Here is a 16,840-nt window from a genome sequence, read left to right on the forward strand (position 1 = left end):
CATTAGAAGCTGTGTCTACTCTGGTGGAGTAGGTCAAGGTCACTCTGCTCTACCCCATAAAGTCGCCATAATTCTTCCATCGCTCCTAGGCTAATGCAATTCCCAAATCCATTACTCCCAGTATGAGCGTTGAGATAACAGCCTGTCCCATCCATGGCGACACCATAGCAAACATCGTCGAAATCATCATTTGTTTCAACTTTCACTTCTAGGCGCTTGTCATAGACACTAATAAAGTATCCTGTGAGCTCGTCATGGCCGATAGTAATGCGGATATTATCTTGATGGTATTCACGTCGCACCATCTTCCCTATCTTGGGTTATGCTGGCATTTATTTTATTTTTAGGATTATTCACTTACCGCAAGGTTGGTGTTCTGTTTATTGATCCGTTGAAAGGGCTTATTTCTGAGAGAAAAAGTGGATTTAAGCCTCTGAAAATTGGAAATAACAAACTTTGCTTCAGAAGTTCTTGTAATAAATCGGGACGGGTTGTTGATATGCGCCCCGTTGCGGGGTGGAAATGCCCCACTCTGTCTTGTACACGTGTCGAGCTGAACTCCGCCTTTGCCAAGCCTGAGCGAGTCAGGCTTGGCAAAGGTCCAGGAAAGCCCACCTTCAGTTCGAAGGGAGCGAGGGTGTCGTCACTTGGACACTATCATCTATCTTAACGTTCGGGGTGGGCTCTCATTATGTCTCCACGAAGGCAATCCCGCTTGAGGCTACGTCTTCAGAGCTTCTTTAGTAGGTCGACCCAAGCACCAACGGGAAACAATCCACCGGAAGAGACAGACTGCTCTGCCCTGGGAAAGCCAAAAGCTAGTCTTTTCCCATGTGGTATCAAAGTTTTGCACGACTGCTCTAATGCCATAGTCGACATTTGTTTCATCCACGGGTTGACCGGAGACAGAGATACCACTTGGACTGTTAGAGGACAGTCCCTACCCTGGCCAAAGACACTCCTTCCGGCGATGTTTGAGGGAGCTCGCATACTCACTTATGGCTATGATGCTTATATAGTGCGACCTTCAGTGGCTTCAAGAAATAGATTACGCGACCATGCGAATAACCTTCTAACGGACTTATGCAATGCCCGCCACGACGCTTCGTCTCGCCCTCTTATTTTCATCAATCATAGCTTGGGTGGCCTCGTGTGCAAGCAAGCAATTTTGCTCTCGCGCATTCATTCTGAGCGTCATCTTCGAGGTATCTTCGAATCTACCAAAGGGATCATCTTCATGGGCACGCCTCATAAGGGTTCCTGGATAGCAAACTGGGCAAGAATTCCAGCCTCTGCCCTTAGTCTTGTGAAGTCCACCAATACATCTCTGCTTGGAATATTGGGAACAGATAATGAGTTCCTTGAAGCTATCCAAATTGACTTCGGGGGAATGATTCGAAACTTGCGCGAGAACGGCAGGAGTTTTGAGGTCACATGTTTTTTTGAAGAACTGCCCATGCTCGGAGATGTTCTCATCGTGCCTAAGGAGTCTGCCACTCTGGAGAATTACAATTCAATCAGTATCCACGCTAATCATAGCGAGATGGTTAAGTTTCACTCGGCAGATGATAATGGGTATGAAAGACTGCTTGGAGAATTAATGAGATGGAGAACCGAACTTGTCCGAGGAAGGGTCGATGAAGGAGCGTCTGAAGACGTTTCATCGCAACTCTACAGTCCACCGGGTTTCTCCTCCGGCCATCTGCAGCAAACGTATCCGGAAAGAAGAGTTGTCAAATATCGCAACAATCCTTCATCTCGCTCTTCTCGCATTCTTCCAAATCGTTCATATACCGTATCGGACTTCCAGAGACGGAAAGGGGAGCTTGAATGGAGCCGGATCCTAGAAGCGCGGTACATCAAAAGGTCATGTTTGAATTGTGGTGGCGACGGGCATTGGCAGTCAGACTGCGAAGACGAATGTGGCAAATGTATAAGCGTCAATCACGAAACAACACCGAGCGTCATTAACGTCTTTGGTTTATAGGTCTCGATTCTAGGCACATAGCTCGCGACTGCAAATCTTCAATTCGCTGTCAAGAATGTAAGAACTTCCTCTTCCCTAAATATTCTGTATGCACTCACAGATATATCCACAGGTGGAGAACAACACCACACAAGCAAAGACTGCCCTCAAAGGTTATATTATTAGTCACAATCTTCAATAGAGGAGACAAATTGACCGCAGGGCCCCGAAGAGGCTAGGATTCTTCTTGTTACGCATGCCATATAGATCCCAAACACGAGGCCTAGTTACTGCTGTACTCTTGTGGTCAGGATAATGGGTACTTATGGTTTATGGAAAAGCTTAGCCCGTTCGCTATGATGCGACACACTTCATATCTCACAGAAACTTTGCCTCGAGCGTGATGTGCAAGGACCGTCTGTGTTCCTTGGGTCTCTGGCGGACTCTCCCCCTCATATAGATAGCGCCCTCATGTGCCAGGAGGATCCAAAATGCCACATCTTACATACAGACTTGGTGCCTCCAGGGCAGAAAAAGGACGTCTCAAGGCTGCCGGTTGTTGGGTGTAGTGAACTACGCAAGTCGTGCATTGAAGAACCGGGTCACCGAGTGCTCTTTGACGACGAAAGGAAATGCAGGATTTTTCCTGCTCGTTTCATCTCTACGGGCCATATTCGCTTCTATAATCATTGATATGACGTGCAAAACCAGGACGATAAATTAGATCTTCGCGTGTGCTCTTTTCCGATCGTACATCAATGACTTTCCCTCTCTTCGGAACGTACATGCTCGAGACCTTGTTGGTTTCAAAGGCAAAGGTACATCTGGTGATCTGTGATAGAATGTACTTTGATGTGCCATGCTATCATCAGACCTTAGGATTATATACGCACGGAGCAATGTGGGAGATGGTTGCAGGGTGGCTCCACTCAAGCCCTACATCCAGCCGGCAAGACAAACCTCTGACTACTTCCACAACCCCTATCTCCTACCTACACATTATAGTCGGCGGGTCTTTAGTCTAGCCCCTCAGCCTACACAATATCCTGCGAGTCTTTGCCCTCATATGAGAAAGCCGAACTGCCGCTACGAAGTGCCGAGTATTCCGCGGCTGTGGGGGCAACAGAGCATTTCTCGTGGCGGACGTGCCCTTTGAGTCTGCAGTCGCCTGGTGTCTGTTGTAAATTTAACCTCTTCGAGCTATTAGTATTCAAAATGAGCTGAGTTCCGTGTCACCGAGGAGCAACCGCTTGCCAAACCTGACCGGAGATGCATACGTATACTGTAGCTATAACTGCTATGCTGATGCTTCCCCGGTACACGGGGCAGCGTACGCACATGGGTTGAAGGACAGTTGTCTACCAGTTAAACCTCTATCCCCTTCCCTGCCGTGTACATGAGCCACGATTGCCAGAATTGTTGACAGTCGAAGGTTCCTATGAGCAATAAAACGTACACAGGGCAAACCTTTGAGCAAATAAACCCCTCATATGTGATACTCCCGGGGGAGGTGATCCTTCACCGATGGGTCACCTGCAGCCCGAGACGGCCCAGCCTCCTCAACAATTCGACCATATCTCTTTACCAATTAGTCCAGTGAAGGACACCGGCTCGCCTATCAACACCGCAAGGTCCAAGGCATCGCGACAATTAACATCCAGAGACCCCCTTGAGCTACGACTGTGTTGTCCAAGTTAGTACCTCAATGGCTGGCATTGAAGCCTTCAGCCCGCCACGACTCGAGTAATTAGGCCACCCGTCATCGCCATTCATCATCAGCATCTGGCCCATCTGGCCCCAAGCGCATCCTGCAATCGATGCCTATAACCTGTACCTAACTACACCCTGCCGTGTCATTTAGGCTGACGCACCCATCGTCAAGGCGCGCTGTTTCACGTCAGCGGCATTCGCCGATAATTTAGGCTCGAGATCCTCGGGCTAACTACCTTGTGACGGCAAACAGTAACAGACTATTGGATAAAAGCCACAGCCAGGTCGGTCTCGCAAGGCAGACTCCAACTCCTTTGATGACCTCGCCTCGCCTTGATGCAAGGCTCGGGGGTGGGGGTGAGGGTGGGGTGACACGCTTCGGCGAATAGTGAGGGCACAAGGCCGCCCTTGAAGGGGAATACGCCGTTCTTTGCTTTTGTTTGCAGCCGTGTCAAACTTCCTCAAAAACACAATGGCAGGGATATAATTACTCGATTTGAGTCTCTTGCTGCAAGAGCAAGGGGGTTGGTTTACCTAACCCATCTGAAGGATACGTTTTTCAGCCCTGAAGTGGGCGCGTAAGTGCTGTTTCAGAGAGTCGGGACCTCTCACTCACTTTCAAGTTTCTGCTTTGCAGGAGTCGATAAGACTGAGCTCATCATTTCTGTACGGTGTGTTGCAGGATGCTCTTCCCCCCATGCATCTGGGCATGTTTGCTTTTTCGCTCGGGCCGGAAAGCTCCTTAACTAGACGCTGACCAGGAGGCCGGACATGTGAGGCAACGCCACATCATACGCTAGTGATCCAATGGCAACTCCTTAACGCGCTCCTTGTGCCTACACTAGCTTGATTAGGTGAGTTTACTATCAATAGAATGCGATGCGCGAAACGACCGGTTCAGAGGCAAGTGCCCGGACTTTGTGCGAGGACTCAGTAAAGAGGCTCAGGGTTCGCCGTGTCTTCGCCCGGGCGAACGTTTGCCTGTGCCTTTTCTCAGTCTTTTCCTTGCCCTTCAATTGCTGGTTTTCCTCTCCAGCTTCATGATGACCATATCCGAGCATAAGGCAAAGAACAACCTTTCATCGGGAACCTCATTATCGGCACGACACTATGAAATTCTCGCTATATAACAAATCTCAACATAGAACAGATGGGTAAGACCAGATACAATCAAGTGAAGAACCACAAGCTGATGAACTTTGTGCTAGAGCCAAAGCTCGACCTAAAAGCAAGAGACGTTTGTCCTGAGATATCGCCTTTCCACTCTCAACCTTCCACTATCCTCCCGGTCCTCTATTCAGTTTCGGCCCTCTATATACCTTTGTGTATAGATGCATATCAAGATATACGCAGTTGTGGCAAGGGTGTATCGTCGTCAAGCGTGTTGCATATGGTCGTGTGGTGGTTCACTTCCTGAAGGTGAAGTGGTGGATGATCAAGTACAGCATGGTGCGGCTAAAACCGAGGTTGACCATCCCAGTTGTTAGGACATAGATCCACTCAAGTATGTATAGCTAAGAACAGTTCTAGGCGAAGTGAAGAAGAAACGAAATGGGAGTGTCGTGCCAGGCCCAGCACTGGGCCTACTTTTGACCTCTGTGAGGTTTGAAGAGGCTATCGGTGAACGCTCTGATGAGTACCCTGGGTCGGAAAACTTCTCTTAGTCAGCGAGTGCATCATGAGATCCTTCAGATCGTGAACCTACAACTCTCTGTGCTTTCTAGATCGACCTCATCGTCTCGGCCGCCCCCAACGGCTGCAGCGGCCTGGCCCGCTGGAAAATAATCCCGCGCTGAACGACTCGATTAGCCCCAGAATACCGGCTTGTTCGGCAGTTCGCTACGTACTCAACTTCCGAAATCTACTCTCTTGCACAAAGGCATTCCGTGCTGCGGCCTCCTGGAGGGCTCTTGGGTTGAGCCTTTCACATGCGAGGAGGAATTTTGAAAGAGGGGCGAGCAGGTCCGGCCATGGCCGGCGCCTGTACTCAAGGGGAAGAGCTCTATATGCCTCGCCTAGGAACAGATGGATGTTTGCAAGGGCAGGATCGCTTTCGACAGGTTTTGCGTCAAAGTAGCCCTGAACGAGGGCTTGGGCGGTATGGTAGGTGCCGTCCATCGCGACGATTGAGTTCTTCATGGTCCTGGAGGTGGTACTGTATGCCATCAGTGTTGTGTTTGCTTTTGAGCACCCCTTTTGTCCTCGTCCTCGTCCGCTCCGCCGTCAATCCTCCACCCCGCCCGATCGACCCCGTTCCCACCGGCAGACGAGCGGCAGCCAGAAAAAGTAAAGGACTAACTCACCTGGAATATCTGAGAGCTGTGAGGAACGGGACTTATAGACCAGAAATTTTATTCTCAACGGTAAGTGACGAATGTGCGGTCGTAGAGCGTTTGAACGAGGATATCGAGCCCGCCGCTCGGTTTGAGGAACCTCCTGATCTACAGCACGTCGTAGTTCTGTATGGGTATGAACCAGCAGACTTGAAGAAGTCTTTCCTTCTGAGCCGCAAACTGTGGTTCGACAGAAACGGGACTACTGATGCCGATCGGCAAGGTTGTACTTGAGAGGGTGATGTCGTTGACTGCAGAGTGAATGGGACGAAAGCTGCGGCTTTTGGGATCGTCACAAGAAGAGCAAAAGAGGCTCCAGATTATTGAGGCTTGAAGATGCAGTATCAAGTAGCTTGTAGGTCCTGAGATGGATAGAGTGCGTCTTGGGAAACAGAGGTGGCAGCAAGGTTGGTGGCAATGGAAATGAAAGCTGAAGAGGTGCAAAGAGAGATCCGAAAACTGGAAGAAATGGGGGAAGTGGCCAGGTGAAACACCGATACTGAATTGGTATTATTCCTCGAGAATAAATACAGGAGGCATCCAATCACTTCCGATCATTCCTCAACAATCTCGTCATCGAAGACCTCTTTGGGAAATGAAAGATACAGATGTGACTGCTGCCCACCAACTCATGGCTCCGCAGGCCATACAGGTACTTGGGGAAGCTGCTTTTGATAGTCATAGTGTGCCCATACGCCTGTACTTTCGTGATATCTGCCCGTCTAACAACGTACGTTCTCCTGCTCAAAGTTTCGTTGAAGTTTTCGGCACATGCATAGCCCTCTCCAGAAAGTAGCAATACCAGCGTATTGGCTACTAGCCAAGAGCCCAACGACCTATAGAGAGAGGGGATTGCGTCTCCTAGCCACCTGGCGAGAGAACGAGTGCCATTATTGGCCAACATCTACAGGGTCTCATGCATTGCTTAGACTCAGAGACCAATGATGGACTACGGCTGCCCTCGTGACTGTCTCGGCTTTTGGGTCGAGAAATCAGACGTGAAGTGCAGCAGACGCTGATTTTCTAACTGAAGTGGCTCCATGGAGGAGCAACGAGACCAGAGAAGCGTGCCTTTGGGCCTCGAAGAACCCACTGGACTTATCAGCATAGATGATGCTTGCCAGGATCCCTGTTACTCTTCGTCAAACTCTTTCGATTATTCCTTCATATCACCGATCTTTGAGCCGGACTTGAGCTTAAGTTGGAGCAGCAGCTTCGACTTATCGCCTCCATGGGGGACCTCCTCTGACCTGCTGCATTCTGTCCACGAAACTAAACTCCTTTCCAGTGCAGCCTCCGACATTTACTCTCTGAATAATCCCTACAGCTTTACCGATCTTGATAGTAATGGCGACTCTTCGAAATACTGGGGAACATGGCCCGAGGCCAGTACGTTACCAAGGCCTCTCTATAATCATTTCGATCAAGGTTCAAGCCATCTGAGCTATGAGTATCTTGCCGCTTGTGAGCCTTTGCAGTCATTGTTCCACACAGAACCAAGGGCAGTGTTTCACTAGGCTCAAGCCATTCTATCTCTAACGACTTGAGTAGACCAATGTCAACGACGAGCTCTCGTTGCGTCGCTGTCCCTACAGCTCTCCCGCAGTATCTTCCCTACCAACGCAAAGCCCCTCACAATGCGAGCCACCGCCCGGGTGGATTAAGTCGGAGCGCACCCACAGGCCACTTGCACCGGTGACATCGGAGTACGTATCCAGTCGTCTAGTCATTGAATGATTGCTGAAACCTCTCTCACTGCAAGGGACGTGACCAGAGCGCATTCCCAACCTGACAAGGAACATTATTGCGAGCGGTGCGACATCCAGTTCTCCCAGCGTAAGAACCTCGACCGGCACAACAGCGCCTTCCACACAGGCAAGGCTCCCAAAGAAAAGTGCCATCATGACTCATGCGGTAAGGCATTCCATCGCCACGATAACCTCGTTGCGCACCTGAAGCGATATCACGGAGATCAGCGCCAGCCCACAAGGTCGGCCACGTTCCCAAACCCAAGCCCTAAGTCGGCCTGTTCCCGGTCTCCCCGCTGCAACAACAAAGCGATCAACGACAATCTATCGTCATCTGCACCAAACATCCCGTAAGATACATAATATTTTCTAGTCTTCCGTGATCTTCATCTTCTAGCCAACTGGTTGCGTCCCCCGCTTTTACCGCTCACTCACTAAGTCTAACTCCTCAATTCTCGACCCAGGGACCCGAAACACCGCCCAGCACTCTGCTGCGAGATCAAGCAATGCGTCTGGCACGAAAAAAACTTCCGCTCCCTCGCCGACCTCCGACGCCACGAACGAGACGTGCACCGGCTCTTCGCCACCCCCGACAGCAACCACGGCTACATCTGTGCATCCAAGCTGTGCCCCTCCTCCGGCAAAACGTGGTCGCGGCTCGACAATCTGCGGAACCATATCCAGAGGGTACACAAGGACGAGGATATAGGGAATTTGATAGAGAGGTTAGTAGAGCGGTCGTACTAGTGAACCCAACCATAGGTCCTTGAGCGATCTCTCGGAAGCTAATTTCGACGACCGGCTCTATATAGGTCCAGCGTGCCGCGGATCGCATTGACAGGGAGAGATGACAATTCACCGAATTTTGTGTTCTATACGAGTGACGTTGGGTAATAGGTGGTTCAAAGATGTGTTTTGGGATAATTATACGTGCGAGTTGGGGTTCAGCCTTTATACGTGGTGATTTATATTATCCAAGCTCTGGTCAAGCTCTACGCGCGAGGTTTCTTACGAATGAAGTAAAATGGTTGTACTCTACAATCTCTATATAGATGGCGAAGAGAAAGCTCTCGCAACTGTGGGACTCGTGAGTAATCCTTAGAACAACTCTCTACATTTCAGTGACATTCTATATACTGGCGTCAATTTCTGAATATTCACTGATAGTAGAAACACAAAGATCAACATCATGGAGAGATGGAAGAGAGATCAAAGGACAGAGGGAACAGAGAAAAAAAACACATCCAATCGGCGCCAGATATGAAAATAAGCAAGACAAGATTCAGCAGCTAGAAAGCTCATTCTTCAACGTATTCTTCAATGTCCGACCAAGCGCCATATAGACTCGGTTGAACTGGTCAATCTCCGCCTCTATATTCCGAAGAATGCCAGCGTCGGCAATGTCCAATGCCAGCTTTACTGCAGCGCTGCTATGGCCCTTGAAAACATTCCACAGCTCATCCACCGCACGACGATCCTCTGTACCGGTAGTCTGATTGAAATCTCGAGGGTTTTTAATGAGCCGGCTCGGCTCCGCCGTGGCAAGCCAGAGAAGCCGTTCGACTTGCTGTTTCTCACCTGGTCCTCCAAGTCGCAGGGGTTTTTCCCAGTCCGTTGGTGGAAAGAACTCGGAGAGCCATAAAACAGTGCTCATGATGGTCTGGAGTCTGAGACTGCTGATCTTCTCCTTTCGCACTGCGTGGGTTGCCTCTGGCTGGAGCTCGTATCCATACTCCCTCACAATGTGGTACATGATCATGACTGCGGGTCGCAGCTCCATGTCGGGAAACAAGTCCTTCGTGCTTTCAATCGTGGTCGATGTGATGTGCTTCGAGAGAAATTCCAACAATCCTCCCCGAGTACTTAGAGGTGTTGTTTTTAGCTTCCTCAGTAGACTGAGAAGAGCGTCGAGCGATCCTAGATCTTTGATCTGCTGGTTGAATGTCTCATTCCACCATTTGGCTAGGAAGCTTCCAAGGTCGTAAATATTTTCAAACTCTTGTATCTGCTGATTGTGGCGAAGCTCACTCAGTTGATTGAGGAGCTGCTCACTGAGGATCACGTTCCTCCCAAAGGCGTCAAGAGTCCGTAGCTCGGCGGGCGAGATATCTGCGTTGAGCTTTTTGTAGGTATAGTCGTGTTGAATCTGAGCCCATGAACTGCGCAAGACCGACATGATTTGGATCTCAACAGGATCTTTCATGCCATCTCGATCCAATCTGACGATCCAGTGGGTTGCTGTGTAGCTAGGCTGTTGGATTTCATATGGTCCGGCAGATGAGACATCCGTAAAGACTTGCGTGTCGAGTTTCGTGTAGGAAAAGTCACAGTAGTTTTCAATTATTTCGTGAATGCGTTTCTCCTGCTCTGGGAGATAGAAGGCAATGCGTACCCCGGCGATGTCAAAGACAGTACTTGTGATCACCTTTTCCGACAACTGCAGACCAGGATCAGCCGCCTTCCATTTTTTGAGCTTGGCTCTTAGACTCTCTTTGCTCTTGACTCGGGACGAGGAAAGATATTGGATGCTGGCGCGGTTCAGTTGTTCTCTGCAGATCTTCTCTACTTTCTCCGCATGCCGTCGGTACGAATGGTCGAGATAGTCGCTGTATCTATCGTCCACCCATTGATCAATATCAAACGTCATTGTAGCAGTGTGTAGCAGAGAGAGATTTTTGCGATGATTTAATAAGAGTCGTACAATAGTCGGGTATCAGCATTGAGCAGCGGACGAGCCGGTCGATAAATATGCAAGTATATTGGCGTGCAGCACCCGGCTATGAGGCTGGAAGGGCCTTGAGAGTTGCACTTTCTCTTCCTCGCACCCTCTCTGCCTTGCGCAATGCATTTCTCGATCCGCCTGACTGATTGTCGAGGCTACACCCGGCAGCAAGCCAATCGCGTGATAGGAGATCAACAGGGTTTCGAGCCCGAGTGTTCGTCTACATGCAGCCTCGTCGGTAAAGCGAGTTCATCGCCCCGGGCTGTACCACATTGACCTTCTAGCTGGTCAACAGTTACATGGCACGGCTGTTTCTGCACAATCCCGGTCATCTCACACATCACTGATCGGTCATCGGCCATTACGAGGCTGAAACTCGGACGACTGAATGCGCTCTCTTGAAAAAGGCCAGAAAGTTTTTGTTGGGCTCGAGTCCGTCCTCCCTTTGAACCCCGCACACGAAAAAAAGCAACGGTACTAGTTCAGAAGCAGGATGAGTTACCGCGACTTGGTCGAGTTCCAAAAGCACAACAATCCATGCCTGGCCGGACTGAGTACTTTCCTCTCTGACACTGATTCGGACCGGCGTTCCTGCCGCATTCTCAAGCTCGACTTCTCGACCAACGACGGAATCAATCCCGACATACAGTATGTCAAGCCCGAGGACTTGCATAACAACATCTATCCCTCCAGCGGAAAAGGACAACGGCGCATACTCATAATAGAAGACCTCCGACAGGATGTGATCGAGACGCTTGGGTCGGCGTACCAGATCGACCCTGTCTTTTTTGCTTCGCATCTCCACGCACCCTTTCGCCAGATGGATAACCAAACGCCGAATCTTGCGCTGCTCCCGTCTCGACAGCGGAAGCAGAATTTCGTGAACTTCCAGTACCATCGCGCAGTCGAGCTGAAGGGAAACATCGAGAATGAGAAGAACCTGACACGGGATATGAACGTCCATCGCAAAGTCGCAGTACTACTACCAACAGAAAAAGCTCGTGTCGCTTTCGTCCAGCATGCTTGCTCAGTGATCCTGATTCAAGAGAGCAAGGAAAGTCGGGGATGGATATGTACGTTGGCTCCACGCGATACAAACTTCGCCCTTTTAGTCCTTACCCACTTCGAAAGCTTTGCTAAGTCTCATGTCGTTCCAGGTATAATCCTAGTCGACAGTCCAATACCGCGCGACCATATCCCCGTAGTATACGACATCAAAACACATAAAGATAGACAGTCGGAGAAGCAAGCAGGCCGGATAAGCGCGAAGCTGTTCCTGAACGGCTATGAGGATTTTATGATGCCCTTACCCAGGCCCCCAGACAAGAAGAGTTCGCCCTGGGTCCCACGGCTCTCTCGCGAAGGCATATTGGACGATTTGTCATATTACTGGAAGCGGGAGACACCAGAACTGTTCGACACCTCCAGGCCTACACTATTCGCGCTCTCAATCTATCCTCTCCAGATCATAGCTGCCGAATGGAACAACTACATGGCGGCAATGAGCCAGCATCTGAAGCGACACGAGTACGCCGTTGAGGCGTTCAACCAGCGCGTCACAGAGCTGAACAAGCTTGATACGGAACTTCGTAGTCTTCAAGCCTGGCGACGGAGAAGCCTCGCATCCCAACAGAAGATTGCTTCCATAAAGCATTTCTTATCATTGCATGCGGCGCCGACCGAGGCCGATTCAGAGTACATGGCAGGGCTGCAAGAAGACTATACATATTTAGCCGCTACCTTGAATGATTTGTCGCGACGATTGAAGAATATGCTTCCGGTTGTGACGTCGCTAGTGCAGATATCAGACAGCCGTCGTTCTCTCGCCGAGTCTGCCAATGTCAGTAGACTGACCTCGTTAGCAATTGTTTTTGCACCATTATCGTTCACCACGGGACTTTTCAGTATGGATACTCTGGGCGGTCCAGAGGGGACTCAATTTTGGGTGTTTTTTGTGGTGGCGATTCCGATCACATTACTTGTATATTTGGTTGCACGACCTCCAGCTGTCATCTTGAGACTGGTTTCCAAGCGCGCCAGAATGTCTCAGATGAGATCTCGGGTAAATGTATAGACTGTCGTTCTTGGCATCCACTCCGGCCATGCGGCTCCACCATGAGCTCAGTTTGGTATATGCACGTTGGATCGATACGGAGCCAATACAATATCTATATTCAATATATGTTATGAGGAGAAATTGACACTATATCCACCCGTTTTGGGATCTTGCACGAAGTTGAAATTATCCGTCGATAGCCCAAACGGCTTGAGAATGCCATTCCCCAGCTGTAACCCAGGTTAGCATAGCTTACGAGGTAACAGCCGCGTAACTCACATCTTTCAACTTGCCCATCATCTCCGCCATCTCGCCCTCCTTTGCCTTGTTAATCTTCGCCGGTAGCTCTCGTAGAGCTCTCTGCACGATCCGTCTATCCTCCACCGGGAGATTCTCCATAGCAGCCAGGACCTTATAATCTTCCTCGGCGCCTTGTAGATTTCCCCACCCGCCTAATTCCGTCTTCGCCTTCGCCCGCCGCATGAGAGCCTTCGCCCGAATCCGCAGGACGTCATGTTTCCTTGTATCGCTTTCTTTAATTTTCTGCAGCTGTTCTTGCTCCGCTTCCTCGTCTTCGCCAGATATTTCCACCACTGCTTCGTCGGAACTTGCAGGCTCGGCATCGGAGCTCTTCTCGCCTTCTTTCGTAAGCGGTGGAATCACGCGGTCTAGTCCTTCAATACACGCAGTCGCACTATCAACCGCGGCTTTCCAGTCCTCCAACTTCAAGTAGCAAGCGGCCATGTTACTCCGGATAACAGCAGCGTCATAATCGAGGTAACTCGGGCACGAAGCGAGGGCTCGGTCGTACGCGGAAATAGCTTGATCGTAGGATGCGACAGAGTAGAGTTTGTTTGCTTCTGCTTTTATCGATTGCGATTCCTGGAGAAGGCGCTAAAGAAAATGCTGCGTCAGTTCATGCCGCCAGGAATGTGAGTGAGGATCTTGCGAGGCTCACTACTTCCTCCTCAGCTGGAAATCGGGCATCGTGGAAGACGTCTTCATCTTCAGAGTCGCTTTCTGTGTCCTTCTCTGGCTCTTTGCCCTTCTCGTGGGTCTCAGTCGACATTGTTCCTGAGATTCTCGGTCAATGATGCGGGGAGTTGTTCTTTGGTGTCGGGATCGGAGACCAAGGCGGAGTTTGTGCCTGAGGCAACAAGTCTATCGATAACAGCCAGGCTAATCGAGGGGGAGACGCGGGGAGAACTCGGTCCTTGCACCTCTCTCCTGTTCCTACACTCTGTCTTGTTTTTGCTCTTAATCACGTTCAATTCTTTGAAAATGACTGACGGAGTCTCAAAGTCAGTACATAATCCTCTCACTTTTTCTAGATCACAACTAACAACCGCACCAGCTTCCCCCCAGTGCGGGCATGTCTCTTCGACATGGACGGTCTCCTGATCGACTCCGAAGACAAATACACGGACATCACAAACACCGTCCTCAACTCTTACGGAAAACCCAACCTGCCGTGGGCTATCAAGGCCCAACTCCAGGGACGTCCTCAACCTGATGTACGTTATCTCGATGCGGCTGCAATCTCCTTCCCCCGCCTCCACTTGAGTGACTCACCACAATTGTATACTGATGAATTTGCAAATACAGGCCGCTCGTATCCTCCACCAATGGGCCCAACTCCCAATCTCCCCCGAGGAATACAACAAGAAGATCGCCGACCTCCAATCCAAATTCTTTCCTCTATGCGCGCCCCTCCCGGGTGTCAAGACCCTCCTCTCGAAGCTCCTCTCGACGCAAAACACCTCCAACCCCGTGCACATTGCACTAGCCACCTCCTCGCATAGACGAAACTACAAGTTGAAGACAGACCATCTACAAGATCTGTTCTCTCAATTCCCCGCCCCGCAGCGCGTTCTCGGTGACGACCCCCGCATCGGCAAGGGACGCGGCAAGCCGTTACCGGATATTTACCTCCTTGCGTTGGAGACGATCAATACCTCGCTGCGAGAAAAGGGCGAGAAGGAGATCACACCGGAGGAGTGCCTTGTCTTTGAGGATGCTGTTCCCGGCGTTGAGGCTGGGCGGCGAGCGGGCATGAGGGTGATCTGGTGCCCTCATCCGGGGTTGCTGGAGGCGTATAAAGGCCGGGAGGAGGAGGTGCTTGCGGGTCTTACGGGCGAGCATAAGGAGGAGGAGAAGTCTGGGCCTGAGAGGGATGCCAATGAGATGGTTGCGGGGAGGTTGCGGAGTGCGGGGAAGCCAGGGAAGCTTGGTGATGGGTTCGGAGAGTTGTTGTCGACGTTGGAGAATTTCCCGTATGAGAGGTATGGGATTGCGCCTGCAGACGCGTGATTACCATATTGGTCTGAGAGCATGGAGGTTAAACAATAGATCTCACGAGCACAAGATAAACATGCTATATTGTCAAGTCCGCACGTGGAGTTAGCCGATTAAGTTTTATGTTCCTAGATCACATTATCCAATATACAGCATCACGATCAACCCCTTGCCTACGTCCTCATTTCGCCTTCTTCTTCCCATTAACCCCCTCCGCAACCACAAACGCCCCCTTAACCTCCTTCGCGGCCTCCCAAAGCACCCAAAGCGGAATCCACACCCAAAGGGTATTAAAGAAGAACAGATAAAACCAAAGATAAACCGCATTCCCGGTCTCCAACTGCGTGCTCCCCGTCAACCACTCCGGCGCAAACGTCATAAACCCACCATACAACTCCGCAGTCGCAAGTCCCGTCGCCACAAGCCAAAGCTTCCCCTTAGCGGCGCCCTTCGCCTGGGCCGTCGTGTTCTTAGAAGTAGAGCTCGCCACCCAAAGCAAATAGCAAACATAAATCGCGGCCGGCCCACCAAGGAACACCGTCAACAGCTCCAGCGAAATAACCGTCTCATCAGCCACCGCCCAGCGATGATCCGCCTTCGCGTATTCCTGCCACAGGCGCGCGGAGGGGTACGTCCCGTACGTAGCGCCGTAGACGCGGTCTCTGAAGCCGAGGAATGCGGGGTTCTGCGCGAAGCCCGCAGGGAGGGTTGTGTAGCTGAAGAAACACTCGTAGAGGAAGGAGCCCTCAATGAAAAGGTGAGTTAGGGCGTCGTAGGCGTGCCAGAAGAAGAGGATGCGGTTGCGGGTTTGGGAGGAGGGGATCAGCGATATGCCGAGGAGGTAGGCGATTGGCATGAAGGAGAGGGCGAAGGCGATGCAGAGGATTGTGGGGGTGTCGAGCTCGAAGGGGGCGATTGGGGTGGGTGAGGTGGACATGGTGATGGTTGGGAGCCGCGTGGGCTGGGTATAGAGTTGGGTTGTTTATTGAGTCGTAGAATTGATGAGGAATGCTCGTAGATCTTTGTAGTTTGTGTCGCGACGTCGCGATGGTGTTGTTGTAGGGAGTCCGGACTTCTCTACTGAGACTCTGCGCGTCGCATCGCGTTTGGAAAAGAAGAGAAAGTTGGACCCCTGAATTTCGATTTGTTGACATTAGTGATTGCCTCAGGCAGAGACACCGGCCGTGATTTTATCGTCGATCGCCTTTCTTGGCTTCATCCATCTACTGCGGCAGCACAACAACCTCTTGATTCCATCAAACATTCTGAGTTGTGGTTTCTATGTTTTCTAAGCTTCAAACACAGTTTCAAGCTCTGTCCCGGCTCAGTACTAGTTCTGTAATCGTTCCCCGTTATTCCATTTCTCATTGGGAGTCTCCATGATCCTCCTGGAACCTGGAGTTAGCGCTGCAATCCCAGTCAATGCTTGTACCCAGCGACAAACAGTCCGGCAGCAAAAGGTTACGTAGACGTTTTTGGCATCTCAAAATCTGGTATCCATGGATCATTCTTTAGCATGCTGTCACGAACATAGGCCCAGGATCGCGGACATTTTCGAGGCAGGGCCATGCAAGGTACCACGATCCTTACTCCTAGAGATGTTAGTGACAAGCAAGTTCACCAGTCTACAACCCGCTTGCGGAAAGTCTGACCTCACTGTCTACCCTTTGAATAGCTATCAGTTGTGGCCGTTCGCAGGGAACCCCGGTCAGCCAAGCAACGACCCTCCTTGATACCTACCTAGAGGCTCTGCCAATCCTTGTGTGATGATGCTCGCAGACTCGTGCGCATCACTGGTTTACACCGTTCATGATGTTGTTAGACCCTGTTCCGTCAAGCCTTCAACTCTTGTGCTTTGACTCTGGAAAACCCGTCCCCAGAACAAGGTGGATGCCCGATCCTCTTCCACAATCAGTGTGAAGTCGCAAGCAGCATGATCTAGCAGACATACAACCATTCTCGACAAGGGGTTGCAATGGATTGCTCGTCTATATTACCTTCATCCGTCTG

The 16,840-nt window shown here is 50.7% G+C and overlaps 8 protein-coding genes across 8 annotated transcripts; 5 read left to right on the plus strand and 3 right to left on the minus strand.

Annotated features, from left to right (window-relative positions):
- The first annotated feature begins 498 nt into the window (after window positions 1–498).
- On the plus strand, window positions 499–2,295 carry BJY04DRAFT_120489 (uncharacterized protein). Its single transcript, XM_073708323.1, has 3 exons — window positions 499–1,931; window positions 1,988–2,044; window positions 2,100–2,295. Exons 1-3 carry the CDS (start codon window positions 692–694, stop codon window positions 2,150–2,152), a joined length of 1,350 nt encoding a protein of 449 aa, XP_073567816.1. The 5' UTR covers window positions 499–691; the 3' UTR covers window positions 2,153–2,295.
- A 2,976-nt stretch (window positions 2,296–5,271) lies between these two features.
- BJY04DRAFT_120600 (uncharacterized protein) lies at window positions 5,272–6,424 on the plus strand. Its single transcript, XM_073708324.1, has one exon. It carries the CDS (start codon window positions 5,605–5,607, stop codon window positions 6,241–6,243), a length of 639 nt encoding a protein of 212 aa, XP_073567817.1. The 5' UTR covers window positions 5,272–5,604; the 3' UTR covers window positions 6,244–6,424.
- Window positions 6,425–6,927: 503 nt separating this feature from the next.
- On the plus strand, window positions 6,928–8,154 carry BJY04DRAFT_120717 (uncharacterized protein). The gene is made up of 3 exons (XM_073708325.1): window positions 6,928–7,511; window positions 7,561–7,715; window positions 7,772–8,154. The coding sequence occupies exons 1-3, from the start codon at window positions 7,050–7,052 to the stop codon at window positions 8,109–8,111; spliced, it is 957 nt and encodes a 318-aa protein (XP_073567818.1). The 5' UTR covers window positions 6,928–7,049; the 3' UTR covers window positions 8,112–8,154.
- A 724-nt stretch (window positions 8,155–8,878) lies between these two features.
- Window positions 8,879–10,177, minus strand: BJY04DRAFT_196883 (uncharacterized protein). Its single transcript, XM_073712412.1, has one exon. It carries the CDS (start codon window positions 9,958–9,960, stop codon window positions 9,040–9,042), a length of 921 nt encoding a protein of 306 aa, XP_073567819.1. The 5' UTR covers window positions 9,961–10,177; the 3' UTR covers window positions 8,879–9,039.
- A 795-nt stretch (window positions 10,178–10,972) lies between these two features.
- BJY04DRAFT_209569 (uncharacterized protein) lies at window positions 10,973–12,553 on the plus strand (the record flags this gene model as incomplete). The annotated part of the gene is made up of 2 exons (XM_073714143.1): window positions 10,973–11,552; window positions 11,637–12,553. 2 exons carry the CDS (start codon window positions 10,973–10,975, stop codon window positions 12,551–12,553), a joined length of 1,497 nt encoding a protein of 498 aa, XP_073567820.1.
- A 68-nt stretch (window positions 12,554–12,621) lies between these two features.
- BJY04DRAFT_196886 (putative tetratricopeptide repeat protein 1) lies at window positions 12,622–13,622 on the minus strand. Its single transcript, XM_073712413.1, has 3 exons — window positions 13,494–13,622; window positions 12,815–13,429; window positions 12,622–12,765 (listed from the first exon to the last, which is right to left on the minus strand). Exons 1-3 carry the CDS (start codon window positions 13,602–13,604, stop codon window positions 12,664–12,666), a joined length of 828 nt encoding a protein of 275 aa, XP_073567821.1. The 5' UTR covers window positions 13,605–13,622; the 3' UTR covers window positions 12,622–12,663.
- Window positions 13,623–13,743: 121 nt separating this feature from the next.
- Window positions 13,744–14,928, plus strand: BJY04DRAFT_230282 (haloacid dehalogenase superfamily protein). Its single transcript, XM_073719255.1, has 3 exons — window positions 13,744–13,836; window positions 13,890–14,049; window positions 14,141–14,928. Exons 1-3 carry the CDS (start codon window positions 13,817–13,819, stop codon window positions 14,843–14,845), a joined length of 885 nt encoding a protein of 294 aa, XP_073567822.1. The 5' UTR covers window positions 13,744–13,816; the 3' UTR covers window positions 14,846–14,928.
- A 66-nt stretch (window positions 14,929–14,994) lies between these two features.
- BJY04DRAFT_196892 (EXPERA domain-containing protein) lies at window positions 14,995–15,929 on the minus strand. Its single transcript, XM_073712414.1, has one exon. The coding sequence runs from the start codon at window positions 15,765–15,767 to the stop codon at window positions 15,012–15,014; it is 756 nt and encodes a 251-aa protein (XP_073567823.1). The 5' UTR covers window positions 15,768–15,929; the 3' UTR covers window positions 14,995–15,011.
- Window positions 15,930–16,840: the final 911 nt, after the last annotated feature.

The sequence above is a fragment of the Aspergillus karnatakaensis genome, assembly GCF_047715665.1.
Source record: "Aspergillus karnatakaensis strain CBS 102800 unplaced genomic scaffold BJY04scaffold_50, whole genome shotgun sequence".
NCBI classification, from domain to species: Eukaryota; Fungi; Ascomycota; class Eurotiomycetes; order Eurotiales; family Aspergillaceae; genus Aspergillus; species Aspergillus karnatakaensis.

What these genes read in the sequence shown, in the direction of transcription:
- BJY04DRAFT_120600 (XM_073708324.1), top strand. Translation starts at nt 5,605, where the DNA reads ATGCGAGGAGGAATTTTGAAAGAGGGGCGAGCAGGTCCGGCCATGGCC.
- BJY04DRAFT_230282 (XM_073719255.1), top strand. Translation starts at nt 13,817, where the DNA reads ATGACTGACGGAGTCTCAAA. An exon ending in ATGACTGACGGAGTCTCAAA is followed by an intron (nt 13,837 to 13,889) that starts GTCAGTACATAA and finishes CAACCGCACCAG; the next exon opens with CTTCCCCCCAGTGCGGGCAT. An exon ending in AGGGACGTCCTCAACCTGAT is followed by an intron (nt 14,050 to 14,140) that starts GTACGTTATCTC and finishes TTGCAAATACAG; the next exon opens with GCCGCTCGTATCCTCCACCA.
- BJY04DRAFT_120489 (XM_073708323.1), top strand. Translation starts at nt 692, where the DNA reads ATGTCTCCACGAAGGCAATCCCGCTTGAGGCTACGTCTTCAGAGCTTC. An exon ending in CGAAGACGAATGTGGCAAAT is followed by an intron (nt 1,932 to 1,987) that starts GTATAAGCGTCA and finishes TTTGGTTTATAG; the next exon opens with GTCTCGATTCTAGGCACATA. An exon ending in TTCAATTCGCTGTCAAGAAT is followed by an intron (nt 2,045 to 2,099) that starts GTAAGAACTTCC and finishes ATATATCCACAG; the next exon opens with GTGGAGAACAACACCACACA.
- BJY04DRAFT_196886 (XM_073712413.1), bottom strand. Translation starts at nt 13,604, where the DNA reads ATGTCGACTGAGACCCACGAGAAGGGCAAAGAGCCAGAGAAGGACACA. An exon ending in TTCCAGCTGAGGAGGAAGTA is followed by an intron (nt 13,430 to 13,493) that starts GTGAGCCTCGCA and finishes CATTTTCTTTAG; the next exon opens with CGCCTTCTCCAGGAATCGCA. An exon ending in TGATGGGCAAGTTGAAAGAT is followed by an intron (nt 12,766 to 12,814) that starts GTGAGTTACGCG and finishes CCTGGGTTACAG; the next exon opens with CTGGGGAATGGCATTCTCAA.
- BJY04DRAFT_120717 (XM_073708325.1), top strand. Translation starts at nt 7,050, where the DNA reads ATGGAGGAGCAACGAGACCAGAGAAGCGTGCCTTTGGGCCTCGAAGAA. An exon ending in TGTTCCACACAGAACCAAGG is followed by an intron (nt 7,512 to 7,560) that starts GCAGTGTTTCAC and finishes CGACTTGAGTAG; the next exon opens with ACCAATGTCAACGACGAGCT. An exon ending in CTTGCACCGGTGACATCGGA is followed by an intron (nt 7,716 to 7,771) that starts GTACGTATCCAG and finishes TCTCACTGCAAG; the next exon opens with GGACGTGACCAGAGCGCATT.
- BJY04DRAFT_196892 (XM_073712414.1), bottom strand. Translation starts at nt 15,767, where the DNA reads ATGTCCACCTCACCCACCCCAATCGCCCCCTTCGAGCTCGACACCCCC.
- BJY04DRAFT_196883 (XM_073712412.1), bottom strand. Translation starts at nt 9,960, where the DNA reads ATGAAAGATCCTGTTGAGATCCAAATCATGTCGGTCTTGCGCAGTTCA.